The following is a 26,480-nucleotide window of genomic DNA, read 5'->3' on the forward strand; positions in this document are numbered from 1 at the left end:
GGTGAAAGAGCCAGACCTTCTATTCTACATCATTATAAGAATAACAGGTTTTAAAAAGAGTAGACTGGGAAAAGTACAATTGTAGAAGTGAACTGGTTATTATCAAATATGGCCATTTTAGAATTCAAAGAAATACTCCACAAGGTAAAAGGCTCCCAAATTACGCACATAATGGTAAAATATATGGCCACTAAGCATAATGTCTAACAGTGCTAAATTCACTAGCAATAAGCATTCCCATCACCAGTGGATTTACAGACCTCATTAAAACTAAGTCAAAGCTACCAAAACTGTCCAGTAAGCGTAACATCATTGGATGACATCTATGCTAATGAATACAGCAGAAATAAATATGAATATTTAGTATTTATGATACGATGTTATTAGGCTCTAGCAGAATCAAAGGATGCCAGTGCAGGGGCCCTTGGGTGGCTCAGTTGGTTGAGCATCTGACTTCAGCTCAGGTCATGATTTCCCGGTTTGAGTTTGAGCCCCGTGTTGGGCTCTGCACTGACAGCACGGAGCCTGGAGCCCACTTCGAGTTCTGTGTCTCCCTCTCTCTCTCTCTGCCCCTCCCCTGTTCATGGTCTCTCTCTTTTTCTCAAAAATAGGTAACATTAAAAAAAAAAAATGATGCCAGTGCTAACCACATAATTACTTCTATGGTATATACGTTCAATGAAAGCAACCCCATAAAAAACTACAACAAGTTTTAACAGCTGTTTAAAAAATCTTTTTGGGGGGGCACCTGGGTGGCTCAATTGATTAAGTGTCCGACTCTTGATTTGGGCTCAGGTCATGATCTCTCAGTTTGTGAGATCAAGCCCCACGTCGGACTCTGTGCTGTCAGCACAGAGCCTGCTAGAGATTCTCTCCCTCCCCTTCTCTCTGCCCTTTCCCTGTCCATGCTCACTTGCTCTCAAAATAAACTTTTAAAAATAAAAAAATAAAATTAAGATTGATTTTTTACTGTTCTAGGAATTTCAGTGAGATTTTCAAAAATTACACAATTATATCAATGGGTCTGAGAGGTGGAAGAGACTTCAGATCATATAACTGGTCCAATATCTCAGTTCCAAATCCACTGACCACCTATCAGACACTGCTTCCTTGAACTCTTAGGAGATTATTAAACTGGAAGAGAAAAAATTCACTTTTTAACCTCTTTAGAAATTTGTCTTATTAGGGGTGCCTGGGTGGCGCAGTCGGTTAAGTGTCCGACTTCAGCCAGGTCACGATTTCACGGTCTGTGAGTTCGAGCCCCGCGTCAGGCTCTGGGCTGATGGCTCAGAGCCTGGAGCCTGTTTCCGATTCTGTGCCTTCCTCTCTCTCTGCCCCTCCCCCGTTCATGCTCTGTCTCTCTCTGTCCCAAAAATAAATAAACGTTGAAAAAAAAAAAATTAAAAAAAAAAAAAAAAAAAGAAATTTGTCTTATTAACAACCATTATTGGCTATGCTTATTTTCAAATGTCATATGGGTTTCCTCATCAATTTCTAACCGATGGAAGAAAAGGCATGCGAGTAAAATCATTTAAAATTTTAAGTTTATATAAACTTTATATCTTAAGAGTGATACATACAGTGGAATACCATTTGGCTTTTTTTTAAAACAGATTAAGAAGTGTACAATAAGGTCATAAGAGATGGGATTATTATTTCAAGGGTTTTTGAACAGTATCAAAGCAGATTGCCACAAAATTAACCATCAGAGCTTGCTATAAACAAGTATTTTCCGAATGGTCCTCCATACCGCCTTTCATGAAAAACACTTCTCCATAGCAACAATTTCCCTTTTTACTAGGTCAAGGCACAGTAGGAAACTATTTGTAAATAGTTAAAAAAACATGTTAACGTAAGCAAAAACTACTGCAAATACAACCCCAATTATCTCAGTCGCTTATAACAAATATTTCTTACTTTACGTGAGAATTATAAGATGGTTTCAGCTCTTCTGGGTTCTATACCACTGTCATTTCAGGACTCACGGCAAAAAAGCTACCACTAACACATACATTCTGTTCTCATGATGGGAGAGCAAAAGTATAAGAAAAGCTTACATAGTTTAACTGCACTCCACACTGAGTTTGTGCTCAGATACACAGCTGAGAACAGCTATAACCGATACCCAGCCTACACATAATGTGAAGTGTCATTAAGTTACCACTATGTGAGGCTGTCCATAAATTGCCTTTGCAAAAAGCTCATGGATACAGAAATTTATGTAACACAATGTGACACTGACTCTGGGGCTGAGAAATTGAAAATCCTAATATATTATTATACAATAGGTAAAACTGTCATTTGTGATAACGTGAAAGAAAATTCAGTGAATGTGTGGCTTTGAGTGACAAGTTTTCAAGACCGAATGCTAGCATCTTAAGTTGGTTGTTACCAGGATAGATTTGATAGGGTACTTCAAGAAAGGAGTTTAAAAAAATGACAAAAGGAAAACCGAAAAATTCCACGCATTTCTGTGTTTAAAGTCACCTCCATCTTGTAAAAACTTCAAATTCAGAAAAAGACTAGGGTCAAAGATCCAATCAAGGGTATGAGCTGCCAGCTTCTCCTTAAGTATTCAAATTGGGCTACCGTGGTCCTTCAGATGAACAAATAGTTTCTAGGAAAGAGACCAAGGGGTTCTCAGGAAAATCTGTAAACTCAAAGTGAGTGCAAATTAAGTATAATAAGATAAGCATGTGGGGGCAGGGGGACAGTGTGAATACAATTTTTTAAGCAAAAAAAATTGAGAAAAGGATTGAGAAAAAGGATTGAGAAAATCCTATAAAAAGACCACCTGCATGGCTCAGTTGATTAAGTGGCCAACTTTGGCTCAGGTCAGGATCTCACAGTTCGTGAGTTCGAGCCCTGCATTGGGCTCTCTGGTATCAGAGAGGAGCCCACTTCAGATCCTCTGTCCCCTTCGCTCTCCCTAAAATAAATAAATAAACTTAAATAAAAGACCACTAGGCATGAAGCTGGCTCAAATAAAACACACACACTCACAATAAAGTATTATTAGCAAATGTAATACAGCCTGCATCAAGAGAAATTAATGGAGATCTAAAAAGGAAACTTGGGTCCCTCCAACTCCCTACAGCCTGAAAGCAGACGGAATCCTACCCAGCTGATGAAGGTAATATTTTCCAATGACCTTTTCAGACACATCTAAGGACGATACTGAAAAAGTAAACTGTCACAGGATTAGCTAAAAGCCACGGAGAGATATGGTCTGGCAAGAGACTCTCAGGGAAAAACTGGGGCCTAATCAAGGGAACCTTCCTTATACCTAAAATCAGGAGATCTCACACTATTTTCCCAGAATTCTAGATTTCCTAGGGAACAATGACTACTCTATGCCTCTTAATCTTCTCCTTTCCAAACAGTCGTATTTATTTATTATGGTTCCCTATCCCAGATCTGGGTGTGTGATAAAAGGGAGAGGGGAGCAGATACCTTGTGTTTTCAGTTCCTAAGTCTCCAGATCAAGACCTTGTATCAATTATGAAATCCTAGACTTTATACCTAATGCCACGATTAGATTAGGAAGGGAATGAATAAGATTTGGCATGTTTAAAAAGAAAAACTCATCTGCATGTACCTAATTTCTTCACTGCAGCAGTTAAAACCACGTTGTAATATTGTGCCAGTATTTTTGAGGAAAATTTAATAGCTAGCTTGGCAGTAAAACTCTTTAAACACATTTTAATCAAAAAGTACAAACTTCCATGTTCTGTAACTAAAATGTCCTATAAAAATGTTTCATATAAAACACTGTAAAAGCCCCTCTTAAATGACCAACACGCTTGAGCCTTCTCTATAAAATCTTTAAACATAAGAGCTAAAGAAGACTTTTGCCCTTTGTCTAAATATATACTCTCTCTCGTGAAGTTTCCACCCAGAAAAGTCCTATAACAATACCCATATGCAGAAAAGAAAGGTGGCGGGGCGCCTGGGTGGCGCAGTCGGTTAAGCGTCCGACTTCAGCCAGGTCACGATCTCGCGGTCCGTGAGTTCGAGCCCCGCGTCAGGCTCTGGGCTGATGGCTCAGAGCCTGGAGCCTGTTTCCGATTCTGTGTCTCCCTCTCTCTCTCTGCCCCTGCCCCGTTCATGCTCTGTCTCTCTCTGTCCCAAAAATAAATAAACGTTGAAAAAAAAAAAATTAAAAAAAAAAAAAAAAAGGTGGCAAGAAAAAAATTTTTTTTTGTTGATAACTAAGTAGTTAGCATATCAAAATACTTTAAATTCACATTGCAAAAGTAATTTTAGTAGGGTTTTTTTTTTCTTTTTTCTTTTAAGTAATCTCTATACCCAACGTGGAGCCTGAACTCATGACCTGGAGATCAAGGGTCACATGCTCTACTGACTGAGCCAGCCATTACTAAGGAGCCCCTTAGTAGTATTTTTAAAAGTTATTCTAAAGGAACTAGAAAAGATTTGTGGAAATTGCTCCAAAAATACTTTGTCTGAAAATTCCTTGGGGCACCTGGGTGGCTCAGTTGGTTAAGCATCCAGCTCTTGGTCTCAGCTCAGGTCGTGATCTCACGGTTCATGAGTTCAAGCCCTACATTCGGCTCTATGCTGACAATGCACAGTCTGCTTGAAATTCTTTCTGTGACCCCCCCCACCCCGTGTGTCTCTCTTTCAAAATAAACTTTAAAAAATAGTTTGCTTAAAAAAACTATATTGCCTAACTTCTCTTTTATAGATTTACCCTGTATTATCTAAGTATCTTTATAACCTTGATATACCAAGAAAATGTCTTTAATGAAAGGATAATCACATCAGATTTTTCTGGATTCCCCATCAATTTTTACTTTTTACACAATGAAAAACTTTTCAATAGTTTTTTCCCATAATTTTTAGAATTACTAAAAAGTAACAGCAAATATCCTACATTAAAAATAAACTCACATGTCACTCTCTGAAGGGCAGGGCTGTTTTACCATTTTGGGTCTGCCTCTTGGTTTCGGAATCTTGACTTCTGTAGCTAACATTCACAAGGAAAAACAAAGTCAGTAACTACCCACTTTTCCTTTTAAGATGCAATTCTCACATATAAAGATTACAAATGGTATGTACTATAAGACTATTGGTTAGTGGTTTATTACAGATACTATCTTATTTATTAAGTTTTAAAGATAATATCCCCCAATGATTCAAATGAACAACAGAATATTTAAAAGGGGTCAATCAACAGAGTAATTTTCAATCTGTCCTTAGTATGTCTGAGAGGACTTCAAAGAACATCCCTCATTGTTTTAACAGGAATATCACAAAATTCAACTTTATAACAATACCACTTATAGTCAATCTCCATATACATATTACAATACTGTATATATATGGTACATTTACATCTCTGAAAATCTGTATAATTCACTGAATTTTCTAACACCACTAATTTGATCCATTAAAATATTAAATTCCAAAATAAAAATTATGGAAACAAATCTCAGGATTTTTCTGGGTATTATGGATTTTCCCTTTTCAAAGAATCCTATTATGCAGTAGAAAAAAATGGGCTCTATTTTGTTGATTTTCTTTGTTTTACTTTGCCTTACTATTAGAGACATATCCTTCCAAACTACAGTGAAGCTTATGCTTTCTACAGTGAGAGGTAAAATAGATCCATCATTCATGGAATTTCATCTCACCACAGCCTCATTTGCAGCTATTAGGAGACATTTAGGTAAAACAGAAAATGAAAACAGTCCCAAGCAATTATTTTAAATCTAAATACTTTATCATAAAGCAGAAACCATGTTTATCTCCTTTGAAATGTATATATTATCCATAACCAATTACCTATCCACCTATTCGAAGGTATCTGAGGTACAACACTGTAATGGTTTGAAATATTAATCACAAGCCAGAGATTTAAACATTAATAATCCTACCTGCAGGTCGCCCTCTTTTAGGACTCACTTTCAGATTAACAGATGCTGCTGCTGTTGTCACTACTCCTGCCTCCTCAGTTTCTACTTGTTTTTCTGCCTGAATCACAAAGATTTAATTAACTTACTTAGCAAACAGTAGGCATTTCAAATTTAATTCAACAGCAAAGATATCCCACTTTACGATACAAAGTTTACATGTAACTGTAACTTGTACATGATTATTATTTTTCAGTAGTGAACTCATCAGAGCGACATCCCCAAACACCACAACTAGCAGACTCTAGTGAACAATTCTAAGAAACAAAAAACATCAGGGGCACCTGGGTGGCTCAGTCAGTTAAGCATCTGACTTCAGCTCAGGTCATGATCTCGCAGTTCATGAGTTCAAGCCCTGCACTGGGCTCTGTGCTGACAGCTCAGAGCCTGGAGCCTGCTTCAGATTCTGTCTCCCTCTCTCTGCCCCTCCCCCGCTCACGCTGTCTCTCTCTCAAAAATAAACATTAACAAAACAAAAACAAAAAACATCACTTTTTAGATGTTCTCAGGCTAAAAAACACCAATTTGTAAAAATACAGCTAACACACGATGCAAAATGATGACCCAAGTATAATATGCTTAACCCACACATGCTTATAAATGTACTTTCACCGAGTACCTTAAAATCCTAACACTTTACATTGTGTACTTATGAGGGAACTTAAGTTAATATTCTAATATTAGTAAAGGGAAGAAATTAAGTTGCTGATATTTCTTATTCTTTAACTTTGTTAATATATACATGTTTTACTTTTGAATTAAGACTGAGATCTGCTGTGTTTCTCTAGGAGTTACTATTTTCTGTAAAGAGTGATTTACTACAGTAATCAATTGCAGTGCCCCTTTGCAAACTATGATGCCTGAAGAGACAAGAGCCCAAAATGAGTCAGTTTAGTGGAGTCAAGCAGTAGAGTAGAACAAAGGTTAAAACCACCAATTAGAAAGTAAATGCAAACAACTTGATCATGATGGAAATGGGAGGAAAGAGACAGTGAAGAAAACAAAGACAAGGATGGGAGGGGCCCTAGGAGCTGCTTCCCCATGACCCATTATTTAAAATTCAGCATTAACTAAATTAACAAAAAAAGGCAATAAAGCATGAAAAGACATGCACAATCCAATCTTATTGACAAAACAACTTAAAAATCTTTTAATCAACAATCTGATTCACAAACATTTAAGAGATAATGCCCAGTATTGGTAAGGAAATGAAGAATCATATACTGATTACTAATGATCAATAAACAGGCAACAGCTTTCTGAAAGAATATCTTTATATCAGCAATAAACAGGCAAATTTTTGATTTATCAATCCTACTTTTTAAGTTTTAGTTATCTATGTAATCTCTATACCCCAGGTGGTGCTTAAATTTACAACCCCTAGATATGAAAAGTCAGGCTCTTCTGACTGAGCCAGCCAGGCACCCCAGTAATCCCACTTCTAAGAATCTTTTTTATTTTAAACATTATTTTTGTTTTTATACTTTGAAAACAACAATGCATATTCAGAGCATTATCAAAAGTCAATTAACTCAGCTATGTTCACCCCTGAACTGTTCTCAAGGAACATTACAAAAATTGCTCCCTTAAACATTAGCTAAGGTTGTATTTCTAGAATTTTAATAATTTACATACCACCCCCCCCCCCTTGATTCAATAGCTCCCCTGGTGGGGAACCAGGCACCTGTTTTTTCTTTGTTTACCATTACCAAGCTCCCTACGTACCTAAGGTTGAGAACCCAAGACTGTATGACAACTCTTCCTAGTGAGGTGTTAAGAGGGCAAAATCTTCTAAAATTCAGTTCAAACTGACGAGCTTTTCAGTGCAAAAAACAAAAACAAAAAACACACACCTCTCTTTATTTACACTTTCTATTTTTGAAAATAAATCAAGACATCATACAAGAATTAAAGGTAGAATGGATCTTTTGGAGGAGATACCAATAAGAGGTAACAAATTCATAAATAATTAGTATCATAGATAAAAAGATATTAACACTAATACTGAATAAAAAAACCAGCCCTATCATGAAGATGTATTCTTCACTGTTAGAAAAATTAGGCAACTCAAAAGCTTTCCTTATGAAAATAAAATCAACTGTTAAGCTCAAAAAAAAAAAAAAAAAAAAGACTAAGTTATTTCAAATATACAAATATCCAAATCTTAAATGTAAATACACTGCAAATTAATTTCTTCTATATTTTACTTGATTCACAGAGACCTCTAACCCTTTGACACCTGCACTCATTTATCACCCCACTCTGTAGCTACTCCCTTCATCATCTTACCTAAAGCACCCCCTCCCACAAAACACCCCATGAGATTATACTATTCATATGCATCCTCAAGTCCTCTGCATTCTTGTTTTACTGCACCTGTCCCACAAATCTCCAGCAGAGAATTACTGTAAAACTCTACCTTTTCTGCTCTATTATTCCCTGATGCTGAGATCTGCTGGGGAAAAAAAAAAAAAAAAAAACCCTATACAAACATGCATTCATTTAATGCCTCTCAGTTGGAAATCTCCAAGCCATCCATTAATACCTTTACCCTGTTGTGTATGCCCTCTTCTCCCCTCACCAGCATGAACTTTCTATCCTTCCTTCCTGCCTTATACATGTAGTTCTCCCTTGAACTGGGCAGTGTAGAAGAGATTGAGGCCAGCAGGAAGGAATTCCCTTAATTCCCTAGTCTCCCTAGAATTTTTTTTTAAATTTATTTTTGAGAGCGAGTAGGGGAAGCACAGAGAGAGGTTGAGAGTGAGAGAGTGAGAGAGAGAGAGAGAGAGAGAGAGAGAGAGAGAGAGAGAGAGGCCAAGCAGGCCTCACGCTGTCACAGCACAACTTGGGGCTCAAATTCATAAACCAGGAGATCATGAACTGAGCTGGAATCAACAGTGAGATGCTTAACCGCCTAGACCACCCAGGCGCCCCTGCCTAGAATTTTTAAATAACCTTTTCCATATTTCCCTTTAATGTTAAAAAGGATGAGATGTCCATCTCCTTCTCCCTGTTATGTTTCTTCCTTCAAATGTACCTCTCCCTTCTCTCATCCAACATCTCTTTACTACAATTCATACTTGTTCCATACCTTTAATCTCTCCTAGCTTTGCAAACAACTTGTTAAATCTTTCACCATATCTTTTCACTTTAACCATGCAAATCCCTGATGCTGCATTCTTTCTACTTCCCTTCAAAAATTTCAAAAACAGCGTAACTCTACCATTAAATATTTTATTCTCCAACCTCCTTCATCTGCCCTTATCATCTGACTTTAAGTATCCTGGGGCAGGGGTGCCTGGCTGACTCAGCGGGTTAAGCCTATGACTTTGGCTCATGTCCTGACCTCACCATTAGTGAGTTCGAACCCCACATCAGGCTGTGTGCTGACAGCTCAAAGCCTGGAGCCTTTGGTTTCTCTGTCTCCCCCATCCCCCTCCTCTCTGCCCCTCCCCACTTGTGCTCTCTCAAAAATAAGCAAACTTAAAAAAAAAAAAAAAGTATCCTGGGGAAGCCCAACTGTCAAACATCTTCCAGTATCCTCTCCATTACCAAGACATAACTGACCACTCCCCTTTTTAAAAAAATTCTCTCCACCCAGGCACCAGGGTGGCTCAGTCGGTTAAGCCTCTGACTTCGGCTCAGGTCATGATTTCGGCTCAGGTTATGATTTCGAGGCTCAGCATGAGTTCAAGCCCCACATCGGGCTTTGTGCTGAAAGCTCAGAGCTTCAGATTCTGTCTCTTTCTGCCCTTCCCCCGCCCCCCTGCCTCGCACACCCATGCCCACCCCCCACACCCTCTCTCTCTCACAAATATAAACATTAAAACATTAAAACAAAATTCCTCCCTTGTTTAGCTTGACATCCTCCTTTTTTTGATAGTTCATTCTCAGCCTTTTTTTTTTTCATTTTTTTAAATGTTTGTTTTTTGAGAGACAGTGCAAGCAGGGAAGTGCACAGATAAAGAGGGAGACACTGAATCCAAAGCAGGCTCCAGGCTCTGAGCTGTCAGCACAGAGCCTGATGCAGGGCTCGAACCCATGAACCTTGAGATCATAGTTGAGTTGAGGTCAGACGCTTAACCAACTGAGCCACCCAGGCACCCCTCTCAGCCTTAACTTTACAAAGCAACTTCTCATCTCCATTATGTTCCCTCAGGGTTCTGGTTTCTGCATTCTTCCTAGTAAACTTTCTCCCTTGACTACCTCATCTATTTCCTGTCTTTGTATCAGTGACTACATCTTTAACTTTTACCTTTTCCCCTTTTGATATCAAAAGAATGTATCTTCAGTCCAATTCCCCTAGATGTTTCATTTCCTCCTCCCCACGCCTCTGCTCCCAAAACCAAGCCAACCTTGGAGTCATCCTAGATTCCTCCTTCCCACTCACTTCCAATCAACCATCAACTTTACCTCCTGAAGTGCTCTTAAATCCCGTTTCTCATTCTACACTACCAAACAACCTGCTAGAAGGTCCCTCTTCCTTCCTATCTCATGCTAACTCCTTAGAAAAGCCTTTCATGACTTAGTTATTACCAAGCCACTATCGTAACACCCCATTTTAACTCTTACTTTATGTATTTATTGTGTCTCAATAAAAATGTAAGTTCAATGAAAACAAAGACCTTATCTCCTTTATTCAATACTACTCCATTCTCTGCCTACACCTGTGAGGTCAGTACTAAAATCCTGAATGAATTAATCAGTGAATTTGTCTCACCACCCAATCTAGTCTCCATCATTCACACTGCTTTAAAAGAAGATGCATGTGAAATATTGTTCCCCTCCTCCCGCCTCCATCTGCCTGACAAGACTCAGCCTATGTTTAAAATCTTGTTAAAGTTATCATAGCCCCTTCCACAGGAAATAAAAAGCCACAATTATTTGTTTTCATATTTTACTTCCTCACAAGATACCGAAGCCTTAGTTTTCCTTGAATCTTTGGTATATGATAGTCTGAGACAATAAATACGTTAGAAAAAGGTGAAGAACAAAACTTCATATAGGGAAGAAGAAACTTATTTTTTATTATTATTTTTTTAATGTTGATTTTTGAAAGAGAGAGCTTGAGCGGTGGAGGGGCAGAGAGAGAGAGAGACACAGAATCAGAAGCTGGCTCCAGGCTCTGAGCTGTCAGTACAGATCCCAACGTGGGGCTCGCACTCACAAACTGTGAGATCATGACCTGAAGTAGGACGCCCAACCTACTGAGCCACCCAGGCGCCCCACTTACTACATTAATTAAAAGCACAGACTGTACCTCCCACTCAAGTGTCACACAGTCTCATTTTATGCAACAATGTTGCTAATACTAGAATGAACAATACTTACACAGATATTACTGTGTATCAGGATTTATTATGGATATGTAACGTGTTAATTCACTTAATCCTCTCAAAAACCTCGAGTATACATTATTATCTATTTTACAAAGAAGAGTTGAAGTGTCATTAAAAGCAATGAAAACAGATGCATTTTGTTTCCTTTACTATTCATCTTAAGGGTGCTGTCACTAAAAAGAAACAGCTAGTTTTCGTAACTGAACGGTATAACCTACCCTTTAATAAAATGAAGGATTTGGAGAAAAGGGCCAACTCTAAACTTAAAAAAAAAGTAAGGTTTCATTATCTCTACCTTCCTCAATTCAACTAAAATAAAAATTATTTTAAGATCCCTGTGGTTAAGGGGCACCTGGGCAGCTCAGTAGGTTACGCACCAAACTTCAGCTCGGGTCAGGATCTGCTGATCCAACAGTTTGAGCCCTACATCAGTCTCTGTGCTGGTGTTGTGGAGCCTGCTTGGGATTCTTTCTCTTTCCCTCGGCACCTCCCTCACTTGCATTCTCTCAAAATAAATAAATTTGAAGGGAAAAAAAAGATTCCTGTGGTTAAACAATAACATTACCTTTCTCTTTCTCCCTCTTCTGGCAGCTTTTGGAGTGGTTATGTCAATTGCTTTAGTCACATCCTAAAATTGAAAAAATATATATACAGATGAAACTGAACAAATTATATCAAGACTTAAAGAAAATTTCTTAAACTAAAAATTACAGCATATTTCACTAAAGGCGCTAGGGAAACTTGTTTTGTTTCTCTGAAATTTGAAAGCAATATCATAAAAGTGAAAGTAATAGCCAGTGTCTTAAAAAAAAAAAACAAAAAAACAACACTTTCCTCTGTCAGATAAAATAGAGGTCATGCTTGCTAGTACACATGGAAGTTTGTCTTTTTAAATTTACAAAACGACTTTTTTCTACATTTTAGGGTTGTAAATTTTAAATGGCTGAGACTCTGGAGATCATCTAACAACCCACGAGACCTGAAAAGGCTCAGGTGAGCATCTCCCCTCAAAGATAATCAAATAGAGATGGAAGTAAACCTAGATTTAACAAAATTCAGTTCAATGCCTTTTCTAGTATCTCCCCATCCCACAATATCTTGAAAAAGATTCCTAATAAACAGTAACCCACTCTCTTATGGGTGGACCTCATATTTTGCACAGCAAAACAACTTCAAATAAATATATCCGTGCATCTTTTTTTTTTCCTTCTTTTTTGGAAGTAATCTCTGCTCCTGAACTCATGACCTCAAGATCAAGAGTTGCATGCTCTACCGACTGAGCCAGCCAGGCACCCCAACCATGGCCCCAGCCATGCACCATAAAGATGCAAAAATTATTTTACAATACAGTGTTTATATTCACACAAGGAACTAAGTTTTAAACACTTTCTCATTCAGTACTCAAATACTTTAAAGATTACTTTCTATTATGAGATCAAATGATCAACCCATTTTCCAATTTCTTCCCTGCAACAAAATGGGTTTAGAATGTAAGAGAAATTAAACATACCTCATTGCTGGCTTTTTCTTCATGGTCAGTATCTTCCTTTGAAACACTTGTTTCTTTTTCTTCAACTTCAACATCAGATGATGCATTCGATTGCTTAGTTGATGCCTATAAACGACCAGGTCTATTAACTTCACAAAGTACGATTTTACCCCATTTCAAAATTTTCTACCCATGAAAAAATTCAAAAGCCTATTTAGAAGTTATAAAAGTATCTTCATTTCTGTTCCACAAAATGCTTTTAACATATACAATTTTTTAAAAAGCTTTAAATTCTATTATTCCTTTAGAAAAGTATTATAAGGGGTTGTATTCCTATAACTGAGTGTAAAGGATAAAACAGGGAGGCAGAAATGGAAGTAACATTACAAAGACCATTCTAGTGTTCTAACCAATAAATATCCAACAAGATACAATGTAACGTGATTTAGAATAGCACAGACCTATACTGTATTCAACTACTGGCATATTCTAAAGAGAAACTTATCTTAGAGCCTTAGCAAAGGACATACAAGAGCTTTCTTGAAAGACTTTGATCTATATCTCATATTTAGTTTATTTAAAATTCAGACTCTTGAGACGGGATTCTGATTTAATAGGAGGTACTGAATGGGAGTCCAATCATCATTTTTTTTTTTTTTTTCAAATTCATGAACCATAATTCAATCAGGCCAGCGATTCCTCTGGGCTCGGGGCAGCGGTGAGAACATACCCCCAGATGACAAGATACTTACACAGAAGATCTACTAGGGGCCTAAAAAGATGAGTAACAGAGATAAACACAGTACACACTGGGAGGTGAGGGTAAGCACAGGTCTATACGACGACAGCACTGCAGTCTAAACTGTGCCCCTTTCTAATGGTTTCCTTTTCAAGCCTAAACTTTTTTGCCTCTTTTATAAAAAAGGCAATGCTGATAACCCACAAAATGATAAAGTTACAACAAGAAATATAAAAGCATCCCCCCAAATTACTTCTAGCACTACAAATTTTTGTAAATCATGATGGCCAACTTTTCTATTATGTTATGTTTGAGGTTCACTGCTTTCTCCATATCCTAGGTATGTGCCACTGGGGACCTATCTGGGCCAGAAACACAGAGTATACCACATCAGCACAATCATTCATACTTTTGTTAAGGACAGTACATTGCTAGGTTTCATGCACACAAACCACCAAAAATTTCATTGTGAAATGGAAAATCCTGAATATAGATGGTGAAAACCACCCGGAGATTAAGTAGGTACATAGGAACATAGGATAGGGTGACCATGCTGGGCTATCTGGAGGATGAAGAAGTCCTTGAAGGTACAATCACAATCACAGGACACATGATCCAAGTGAAGTTACAAACCGTCAGTTTCAGGAAATAATCAATTCAGTGTCTTTGGACTCCCATTATACAGCTGAGGCAACAATGATGGGAAACCATCCAGTCTTACATTCATGGAACAGTATTTAGTGAATAGTTATTCTTGCCATGCATATGACAACGCCAGGCACATAGGACAACTTCTTTGTTCATGGAGCTAATAACCCGTGGCAGTTAAGTACAAAAGCAAACATAGTATGGTATGATTAACAAATAAATTTGGGTGATAATGAAGGTACTCAGGATCATCTAACACACTCTTGGAGCACCATTGTAAGATTTAAAACCTTCCAGACAGAATAGCACCTGAAAAGTTCTCTAAAGGTAAGAAGCAGCATGGCACATGCTACTTTTTGCTACTATCTCTTAGTTCTTACTACCTCAGTCTTATTATTTATTTTTTTAAAGTAAGCTCTACATACAATGTGGGGTTTGAACTCGTGACCGCAAGATCAAAAGTCGCATGCTCTACTGACTACCAGCCAGATGCCCCTTTCTCAATCTAATTTAAATGAACAAAACCTCTGGATACACGAAAAACAGATTAAAAAGAAAGTTTAAGTCTGCTCTTCTAAACACCAAAAACATGAAGTATACTTTGCACAGTGCTATCAGTACTTCTGTCACATATTTAATTTAACCCATATGAGGTTTGTAGTCTAATACAATTTTATGGATTTAGGAATTAAAATGAGTAAGAAAAAGGGGCTCCTGGGTGGCTCAGTTGGTTAAGTGTCCGACTCTTGATTTCAGCTCAGGTCATGATCTCATGGTTTCGTGAGATCAAACCCTGCATTGTGCTCTGTGCTGCGAGCACAGAGCCTGCTTGGGATTCTGTCTCTCCCTCTCTCTCCCCTTCTCTCAAAATAAATAAAAATAAACTTTAAAAAAAATGAGTAAGAAAAAAATACACTCTTCAAGTTATACTACCTAAATTTCAGAGAACAGTACATATGGCTTTAAATTCGGTGACACATTAAGTAATCAATCAGAAGGACTTAAATAATTGACTATTTTCCAGTATTCTGTTTACCCATGAAGGTAACATTTTCATCAGTTCATCTAGATATGAACGGTCAAGATTCAACCTCACAAATAAGCACAATTTAATCTGAAATTTACAAGGCTTTTAATATTGATATTAAATATTACATATTATTTATAATATACATATTATATGTATATTTATAATATACATATTATATGTATATAAAATATACATATTACATATAAATATTACATATTATTATGTAATATGACGCACCTGTTGACTTGAAAATTTCACTTTCGGATTATTATCTATCTCCCATAAACCTTCATTAAAGCCTTTTCGTTTATTTGGTTTGCCGTACTTTTCCTTATTTTCTGAGTAAGGAAATATATCCTTTGGGCCTAAAAAAGCACTAAAAAAGGAGAGGGAGAAAAATGTGAGTGCAAAGCATTCTCAAATATGTAAGTTATTAAACAGTACTACCCTAGGATGCAATTCTAGACAATTCTTAACCCAAAATGCAGTAAAAATCTTACATAAATTAAAGGGCAGACACAAATGATTCATTAGATTTAAGTTCAAATACTTTTGTTAAATTCAATCATAAGCTCCTAGGATCCACAGTCCCGTATTAAAAAAAACACTCAAGTTGCACGATGTGAATGTACTTAATGCCACTGAACAATACACTTAAAAATGGTTACAACGGTAAATTTTATGTATAATTTATAATTTTAAAAAGCCCCAAAATGAAAAGAACTGTGATAAAATTGCATTATCACCCAAATACTAATTTCAATGTAATCTGGTACAAGGCACAATTCAAAATACTGTCAATGAGGTACATTTGTGTGTGTGTGTGTGTGTGTGTGTGTGTGTGTGTGTGTGTGTGTCGTGTGTACACGCAGGCTTTTGGAATAAAATACGGTAAGAATTTTACTTTATTCTGTGAAGGAAATCAGAGGTTATAGCTGGTTAATTTGTTCATTCATATACTCATTAAAGTCACTCTTTTATTTGCGGTAGTGTGTTCTACAAAGTCACCACACACAATTAATGAATAATGCACACCACTGCCCAAGGGAAAACACAGGGTAGGGTTCCTGTGAGCCTCTGGTCACCTTGTCACCAAGCAATACATAATCTGGTTTTTCACATGTTTCTGTTTAAAGATCTCTTAATATGTATTAGTGACTCACTAATAATGAACTCATAGCTTCAACTTCTACACCACAGATATTCTCCATATGGCACAAAACAGCCTTCTTACACTTAGGAACGCTAAATAGCACCTTGGCACCATATCTGGGGGCTATTCCAAACTGCATAATGACCAACAAAAAAAGCACAAAAATGCAAAAATTATAGCACTACAGAAAACTGCAAAAAGGACACTTGTTTACGGTAAGAGAGTGAAAACAAGAAGGCGGCAAAGTACTGCCATGGTCAGCCTCAGCTAGGAATGTGTGCATCAAACTACTCAAATTTTTTGCCGTTTTGCTTGCACATGAAGGCACCATGAGTACTGACTGATGTGGGATTACAAATATATTTTCAGTGAGCAGGCAAATTCACAAATATGGAGTCTGTGGATGATGAGAATAAACTGTGTGAGCACCTACTGGAGATGTTCTCCAGAACAGACCCCTTGTATCTCCCTCAGTCAGTCCCGCAGAAGTCTGTCAGTTCCATAAAGGAAGATGCACCAGTATGTGGGAGTTTTTTTGTTATGTTATTTGATGTGTATGTATTCTCCAAAGGAAGAGGAAAACCAGATACTATTCATTTCCTCTAAAATGTGCTACAATTTGGGGCGCCTGGGTGGCGCAGTCGGTTAAGCGTCCGACTTCAGCCAGGTCACGATCTCGCGGTCCGTGAGTTCGAGCCCCACCGTCGGGCTCTGGGCTGATGGCTCAGAGCCTGGAGCCTGTTTCCGATTCTGTGTCTCCCTCTCTCTCTGCCCCTCCCCCGTTCATGCTCTGTCTCTCTCTGTCCCAAAAATAAATAAAAACGTTGAAAAAATAAATAAATAAAAAAAATAAAATGTGCTACAATTTAATATATAAATTATTACGTACATGTCAAATTACTTACCTGGTGAAATTCTTTAAGAATTAGGGACCTAATGACTACAGGTATCACTCCAGTTAGAGTATTTTAAAAGGCTTTAGGATGATATTTTAATTAAAAAGAGACATGGAGCTCGATTTAAGTAAAGCCAGTGCATACAACAGTCAGCTTTATAATTTAAATTCTGTAATTTAGGAATATCCCTGTATACATGAATTTTTAACTACACACTGATTAAAGCACATTTAATAATTATCTCATTTGATCCAGAAATTCAGCCTTTTACTAGGAATCATGCATTCCTACCTATCTTCCCAAATTAGAAAAACACATTTAGTTAAAATAGTAAAACAATTCTTCCTACATGTTTCAAATTCCAAGTAAATAACTTGAGTTAAATCTCCATCACAAATATACTTCTATTTAGACCAAAGCAATTCAACACAAATTATCTCTCCTAAAACCTTACAAAAACAACCCATAAGGCCAAAGACGACAAGAAAGATAATACCATCAGAGTAGAAGATGGAAAGACAACTGAAAAGGCTGGATACTAAGTAGCAATGTACAAAGTCAGCATCATCCCTTACAGTTCAAAATGCCCAACGGGCTCAAAACTGGCATCAGGAACTTCCAAAAGTGGTAGGGACCTTAAATACTTAATAAAATTATAGAGAAATGTTTTAGAACTTCAAACATGGGGTATTTTAAGATGACTCTAAACCTAAAAGCTATTCAAAAGACAGATTCTACCATGATATTACTTACCATATAAACGTTTGACAATTAAATTTACCTGGATTATTTTTCTTTTCTCAAAACAAGCAGTCCTCACTTTGCATGACAACATAAGACTTAAAAAATGACCATGCAATGGGAAAAATTATGATTGTTCCATAACTTTTAAAAATTGTCAAAACATTAAACACTATTTCTGACAGTGAAAAGACATGAAATAAAAAAAATAGTAAAACTAGTACTTAGGGTACATTGTAATTGAAAACATTAGAAAAAAAACTAAGTTAAAATAATTTGAATGGTTCTTGCCTTCTTCTGATCACATAACTTATGTGTAGAGTGAGCATATTTTCTATGCCTTGGCGAACTGTCATACTCCTTTCTAAGCCTGATCAGCTTCCAACATTTTATCCTTTGCACTTTCAATGTTGTGAAATATCTTTAATGTTTTTTGTTGGCATCATTTCCTCTGAGACATCTTTATCCCTTTTATTACAACCACTTTCCTCATTTATGTTGATAAGCTTGCCTTCACAAATTCCTCTGGCTGCATATCCAGTCTCTCCAAATGCAGCATGTCTACATTCGAAGGTTAGCGATTTCTGCTGTTAACTCGATTTACATTCAGTTCAAATTTCACTTCTAGTGTTACTGTTTCTCTGCTACACTTTCATCTATGTTGGCTAATTCCCGATTTGGTTCTGTAAGTGTAACTGGGCAAGTAGATCACTGAGAGACAGAGGCAACCCCACCCACCACTAAACACTGTGCCATCTACGCGTGAATTGAAAAACAGATGCACAGTGACCAATCACCAAGAGTCTTTTGAAAAAAGGGACATGCTATGCATTTGTCATTTACATTTTGACTTGTGGACTGAAGAGCTAGCGGCAAATTTTGTAGTTTATGCAATTAGTTAATATTCTAGGGTATGTGAAATCTGAACAATGTTGCTGGGGGAACTGGTGTTAAATCATGGTAGCCAAAATTCATGTGTACTGTGCTTATATGCTTCTCTCCTCCTCATGCTCTGACTTTAAAATTCTACTTACAGTAGACAGTATATACACTGCCATTCTTGCTCCCTGTGACATTATATTGTTTATTTGGTCATGTCTTGTTTAAGCCTTGTCTCACAAAATAAGACATAGCTAAGATCATTAATTAATCCAATCTGAAAGTCTTAACAGAATTCTATTCATACAATGTAATAATTTATATTTGTTCTAATTCACACCACCTTCTTTGCATACACACCTTTTGATTATCCTTGGATAACTGTTATTCTTACTTTTGCTGAATAGGTTTTAAAAAATTCTCCCCTGATCCTCCTCCAGACTCAGATTTCAAGCTCTACTTTCTATTATTTTACTATTCATGATGCTCACATTATAGCTGACCCTTGAACAAAATGGGCTTGAACTGTGCAGGCACACTTATGAAGGGATTTTTTTTTTTTTTAAACAGCATTGTCAAATGTATTTTCTTTTCCTCGTAATTTTAACTACATTTTCTTTTCTCTAGCTTACTTTATTGTAGGAAGACAGCATATAATACATATAACATACAAAATATTTGCTAATTGACTAAATTATTCATAAGACTTCTAGTTAACAGTAGGTGATTAGCAGTCAAGTTTTTGAGTCAAAGTTATTTGCAGGTTTTCAACTGCATGGTCAGTGCCTCTAACCCCTATCTTGTCCAACAGTCAACTATAGAAGTCATACTTCAGTCTGCATCTTTAATCAATATATCAAATTTAAGTAACTATGCCTTTCTAAATGAGAAAAACTTCATAAATCTAAATAATTTATGTTATGCACAGAAGCTTAGAACATTTACACATGAATAGATGCTCAAATCATTAGTCACCAGTAAAATGTAAATCAAAACCACAAGATACTACCTTCACACCCACTAGGATAGGTCAAATAAAAAAGAGAACACATTTTGGCAAAGATACAGAGAAATTAAAATCCTCATATATTGCTGGTAGGAATGTTTAAATGATGCATAGCTGACTTGACAACAGTCTGGCCAACTCCTGAAAGGATTAAACCTAAGTTATCATTTGACCCAGGAATTCCACTCCCACAAAAGTAAAAACATGTCCATGCAAAAACTGATACAAATCTGGCATTATTCGTAATAGTCAAAAGTGAAACAATCCATATATCTACACACTGATGAATGGATAAATAAAATGGGACAGATTAATACAATGGAATACTTGGCAATAAAAAGTAATGAAACACTATCACATGCTACAATACACATGAACCTTGAAAACATGCTACATGGAAAAGGTCAGTCATTAAAGACCACATACTGTACAGTTCCACTTATATGAAACACTCAGGACAGGGAAATAGGTTAGGGACTGCCTATGGGAAAACAGGAAGACACAATGGGGAGAAGTGGGAAGTATCTGCTAACAGGTACAGAGTTTCTTTCTGGCATTAAACGTTCTGGATAAAAACGTTTTAAAATTGTGCTAACGGCTGCACTTCTCTCTGGATATACTAAGATGAACTGTACACTTTGTCTACGATAAACTCGCTTTATTTTTTCTGAATTGTACACTTTCAATGAATTGACATATGAATTATATCTCAATAAAGCTATTGAAATATTCTTCAGTGAATACCACATCCTACCAAAGAAAACAAAAATGATCCAAAATTTTACCATCAATAGCCACTGTTTCAGCCTGCTTTTTAGCTGTATATATACATGTAAATATTAATTTGATGTATATGCTACACACTCTTGCATACTTCTTCAAATTAAAATGAACATCTCTTCGTGGCAATAATTACTAACAGCTACCTATTATTGCACTGAATGACTATATCAAAATTGACCGGCCTATTGTTGGGACTATTTTCTGTAACACATTTTCTACCATAAAATAACACAGCCACAATGAATATAACATTGCTCAATCTTTGAACCTATCTTCATAATATATCCTCAGTAGTACTGCTGGGTCATGGAATATGCTCAAGACTAAGGAACCCCTTAAGGGGAGTCAAAAAAAACCATGGAGGAAGAAAAGAAATCCTCCCACGTTCTCATCATAAATAAGAAATGATAATTATGGAACATGACGGGAGGTTTTAGCTGTCGCTATAGTGGCAATCATACTGAGATATATATGTGTATCAAATCCTGGTGGTTATTGTATTGCGATATATAAATGTATCAAATCAAAAGGTACACCTTAAATTTATACAATATTATAGGTCGGTTATATTTTAATAAAATAAGAGCACGAGCACCCCCTCCACCACACATACACACACGCTTCTCTGTGGGATGCAATCCCACAGGTTTGATAAAGAGGGTCCAGATTAGCGTTTTTTTCGGTTTTCTTAATGTTTATTTTTTAAGAGAGGACAAATAGGGGTGGGGCAGTGACAGAGGGAGATACAGAATTCAAAGCAGGCTACACGCTTTGAGCTGTCAGCATACAGCCTGATGTGGGGCTCAGACTCATGAACCACAAGATCATGAACTGAGCTGGATTCGGACACTTACCCGACTGAGCCACCCAGGTGCCCCCAGATTAGTTTTTAGACAGCCATCGCTAGTCCCCAAGGGCACAACTTGATGTGGCTATGGCCCTGATTCATTCTTCAAAGCATTCCACTTTAAAATGACATACCAAAAAATAATAATAAAAATAAAAACTAAAAATGTAAAAATAAAATAAAATGACCTACAAATCTCAAATACATCAAAACATTAACACATTTTAGGGTCATTTCTAAAAAACAGGGGTGAAAGTAATTTGTCTGCTTTTTAGAAAACTATGGGTTTTTTGGTTTTTTTTTAGTTTTAACAATGAAAAGATATACATTAATTCAAAGTTACCAAATTCCAGAGGTGAAAGGAAACTTAAGTACCACCAAAATCTTCATTTTAAGGATTAGAAAACTGAGGGTCAGAAGCATTAACTCATTCAAGCAAGGCCATCTAGCTATTAAACAGTAGAGCCTCAACTTTGTACAGAATTCCTTAACAGGGTTCCAGGGTTTCTTTTATCCAGTGTAATACAGTCTTTGAAACATCTACTAAAATACTGATACTGTACCCCTATATACATGAACTCCTGACTTTAAATACCAAAGTCATAGCCCATAAGAATCAAGATTAATGTAAAACGTCCTAAATACAGGAAATCATTAACCGTTGGCCCTTGAACAACATGGGGGGGTTTGGGATGCTGACCCTCCCATACATTCAGAAATCCGCAAGTAACTTTGACTCCCCCAAACTTAACTGCTAACAGCCTACTGTTAAACTGGAAGCCTTACCAATAACAGTCAGTCAGTCAACACACATTTTGTAGGTTGTATGTTATAAAGCTCAATTATCACACACCCGGAGCACTCTACCTTTAAAGCAAACCAGAAGTTGCACATAAAAAATGGGAAAGCTTATCAGAGCTGAAAATACAAAGCTCAAAACTCATTTAATTGTTGCCAAGTAATAAACAGAAAGTGTTATTTCTTAAAACACTGATTCTAACTTGCTGCTTCATTTCTCATTATTAAATCACAAAATATGAAATATACTGTTTTATAACTAGTTTTATAACAGCACGCATTCTTTATAATAGCAAATGACTCAAAAGACAACTGAATATATATTTATTATGTGCCACAAACCTGCTGGTATAGAGATGAGTAAACAGTTCCTCTCCTCACTACTTGGTACAAGGCTTATAACAATCTACACAAGTCCCATAGCAACACACACAGTTATGGCTAGAGTACAGAAGCTGTATATAAGAACAAGTGTAGGGGCGCCTGGGTGGCGCAGTCGGTTAAGCGTCCGACTTCAGCCAGGTCACGATCTCGCCGTCCGTGAGTTCGAGCCCCGCGTCAGGCTCTGGGCTGATGGCTCGGAGCCTGGAGCCTGTTTCCGATTCTGTGTCTCCCTCTCTCTCTGCCCCTCCCCCGTTCATGCTCTGTCTCTCTCTGTCCCAAAAATAAATAAACATTGAAAAAAAAAAAAATTATAAAAAAAAAAAAAAAAAAGAACAAGTGTAGATGAAAATAAAATCCTACACTATGATTTCATTCCTTTATTCCTTTCCTGTGGACAAGTTATACACAACCCTGACTGTCCCCTCCCCATTCACCTTCACTCCTAAAACTATGTATCTGGCAGGTTTTAGAACAGCCCGTGATAGGTATTTCTTGAAGTTCCTAGAATTGAGCATCTCAGTTAATACGAAGAGCAACCTCTTTGTATTAAGATCAGTAAGGAGATACACTCAACAAAAATACCATCTTCATTTAAATTTCCTAGACTTTAGAGATAGAACTATGAGAGTATTTCCTCCGCAAACAATAGCAAGCAGTCAGCAAAACTCAAACTGCATTTCAAACAGTTTAACACAAGTCTTCAAAAAATAATACGCAACATTATCTTTGGTAGCTGACATTTGTTTAATACATGCAAAGCGCTCTTCTAAGCATTTTTCATGTAGTATCTTATTTGCAACCCAAAATTCTGAGATAAAATATATTATTCCCATTTTACAAATGAGGAAAAAAAAAGACACAAGGCTAGGCAACCTGCCTAAGGTCATGTAGCAGGTAAATGGCAGTCAGAATTCACAGCCTTCTGACCTAGTTGTTTTAAACACTATATAAATGTTGGTTAATGGACAGTAAATTCATAATCAACATATGATTTCATCTAAAGCAACTTTCAATATCACCAAGTATTTATTTAATACCTACTATGCACCAGCACTTAAGTAAATGACGATAAACAAGATAGACCAGGTGTCCCTGCTCTCCAAGCTCACTTGTAGGTGAAGGAAAAAGAAAAACAAAATTCAGTCATCATAGCAAGGAAGAATATAAACATAAGAGGATCTGAACTAATATCTAAATGACTGAAAATCTGAAGCGCTTCCCATCAAAGAAAAAACAAGCAAGGATCTGAGACAAGAGAAAGATTTATGTAACAGTGGAAAAATGTGATGAGGCTACAGAGTTAAGCACAGGCTAATTCATAGAAGTTCTTACAACAGCACTTACAGATAAAAAGTTGGGGGTTCTGTTTGTTGGCAATGTTAATAAGGAAGCCACTGAAGATCTCTGAACAGGGAAATGACATGATCTGACTGGGATATGAAAAGTACAAACAGACCAAGATATCATTAGGACACTATTTATAAGTAAGCTGTAGAAGGGACAGACAAAAATGGACAGATCAGCATGCACTTTACAAGAGGACTTGCTAGCTGACTAAACGTGGAGGGGAAGGGGAAGACTTTAATACCTAATCGAAGATAACACCAAGACTTGGCTCCAGGAAAAGCACTAGGTCCTTGTCAGTCTCGTTTACGAAGAATCTGTCTTGAATGTTTTAAGACACCTAGCAGATGGTCACAGTTGGTATACATAAGGGCTCATTGTTGTCTAATATTCAAACTTGATTGCTGGATGAATTTACTGTGAATGTCATAAAATGTTAAGAAAAACCAATGTTTCTAGGTCAGAGCAAAAATGAAGCTACAAAAGGGTTCTGCACTAAATTAATTCACATTTTAAAAATATCTTTTAAAAAATCTTATCTATAAATCAGTTACAAATAAGTAGTTCTCCAAATTGGCATTTCTTCTCCCATGTTCTTCCTTTCCCATATCCCTAATTACAGGCTGTTAGAATAAACTCTCATATATGCAAAATCCAAACCGAAAGGCTCAAATAACCACATCCCAATGTGGGGGCGGGGCAAGGCAAATCATCAGAGACCCAGTTTCTGAAAACCTTAAATACAAAAAAAGTCACCAGACCAAAAGAGATCTAGCAATGCCGCCTTTCCAAAGATGAAGGGTATACTTATGAAAGCACGAAGGCACAAAACATTACAAGTGCATTTTGATTTTTTTTAACATTTATTTTTGACAGAGAGAGAGAGCACGCGCAAGCGAGCGCGCACAAGCGGGGGAGGGGCAGAGAGAGAGAGGGAGACAGAATCCAAAGCAGGCTCCAGGCTCTGAGCTGTCAGCACAGAGCCAGATGCAGGGCTCAAACCCACAAAACGGGAGATCATGACCTAAGCCAAAGTCAGATGCTTAACCAAGTCACCTGGGCGTCCCGACAAATGCATTTTGAAAAGAAAATTTAATATTAGCTCAATTTATATTTATTTTTGAGAGAGGGAGAGAGGGGGAGGGAGACAGTGCAAACTGGGGGGGGGGGGTGCAGAGAGAGAGAGAGAGAGAGAGGGAGACACAGAATCCGAAGCAGGCTCCAGGCACTGAGCTGTCAGCATAGAGCCCAACGAGGGGCTCGAACTCACAAACTGTGAGATCATGATCTAAGCTGAAGCCAGATGCTTGACTTACTGAGCCACCCAGGTGACCCTAGAATTCTAAACCTACAAAACTGGAAAATTCTAAAGAATGTCTACTCACTAGTGTTCCAAACTTCATCAGAATCACCTGGAAGGCTTGTTAAAGCAGATTGCTGGGTCCCACACCCGTTTCTGGTACAGTAATTATGAGGTGGGGGTCCAAGAATTTTTGCATACTAAAATTCCCATGTGATACTGGTACAGCTTGACCTAGCACCACACTAAGTAAACTGCCACTCCAGTATGCAGTACACAAATTTCTCATCAAAAGATACCTTCTCCTATTAAATTTATGGAAGCTTTTTAAATGGTAGATTACTCTAATGAATCAGAAATTCATGATTTCTTACAAAACTAAGTTTTTATATATGGGATATACCCTAAACCCAGCTCAAAGTTATTTTGAAGGCCAAACCAATTCTAGACTCAAAACTTTATTAAAAAAAAAAATTATGTGGCATTGTATGATACCATTAATATGAACTATCCAGGACTGATAAATCTACAAACAGTAAATTAGTGGTTGTCTAATTCTCAGAAGGGAATGGAGAATAACTGCTAACGGGTATGAAAATTAATGTACTAAAATCCACTGTTAAATACTTTCAACAAGTGACACTTCAGGACATAAATTTCACCTCAGTAAAGCTGTTAAAAGAAATTATGTGAAAGTTCATACAGTGGCTAAGCAACATTACACCAAATGTTGCCACTGTAGACACTCAGAAATGTATAATCCTAATTAGAATCAACAACTTTGTTTCTCCCGTCCAAGGTAAACAAGCCTACTTTACTAAAATTATTGCAAATTTTAAACTTCAAGAGCAAAATCATCAAAAATCAATGAAATAGCACCTGGAGTAGTCCTATGCACCTAAAAGTAACAGTTCAAGAATATTCAGTTGCAATCTTTGAAAACTTGATGTGCTCTACCAAATCAGTCCTCTGCCCATGTATATAGTCACAGTGGCTCTCAGGACCACATAAATAGAGAATTTCCCAGATTTCTTCTTGGTTTTCCCATAACAAACCATTTGCGTGGCTAATATCACAAAGCCTAAAATAGGGTGTCAGGTTGTCCTTATGAAAAGCATTTATTGTACCCATAACTGTATCAATACCAAATGCTCTGTTAAAACTTTCCTTA

At 37.0% G+C, this 26,480-nt stretch overlaps 1 protein-coding gene across 3 annotated transcripts in view; it reads right to left on the minus strand.

Annotated features, from left to right (window-relative positions):
• Positions 1 to 26,480, minus strand: part of PSIP1 (PC4 and SRSF1 interacting protein 1) — a 40,567-nt gene that overhangs the window by 9,756 nt on the left and 4,331 nt on the right. For all 3 annotated transcript variants that reach the window (XM_025925236.2, XM_086685340.1, XM_086685341.1), the window contains exons 4-8: positions 15,416 to 15,554; positions 12,783 to 12,887; positions 11,838 to 11,900; positions 5,898 to 5,994; positions 4,912 to 4,987 (exon numbers count right to left, since the gene is read on the minus strand). In XM_025925236.2, coding sequence (XP_025781021.1) covers positions 4,912 to 4,987; positions 5,898 to 5,994; positions 11,838 to 11,900; positions 12,783 to 12,887; positions 15,416 to 15,554 — 480 coding nt within the window. The remainder of the gene's footprint in view (positions 1 to 4,911; positions 4,988 to 5,897; positions 5,995 to 11,837; positions 11,901 to 12,782; positions 12,888 to 15,415; positions 15,555 to 26,480) is intronic.

This window comes from Puma concolor, chromosome D4 (assembly GCF_028749965.1).
Source record: "Puma concolor isolate L17-30 chromosome D4, mPumCon1.1.hap2, whole genome shotgun sequence".
NCBI classification, from domain to species: Eukaryota; Metazoa; Chordata; class Mammalia; order Carnivora; family Felidae; genus Puma; species Puma concolor.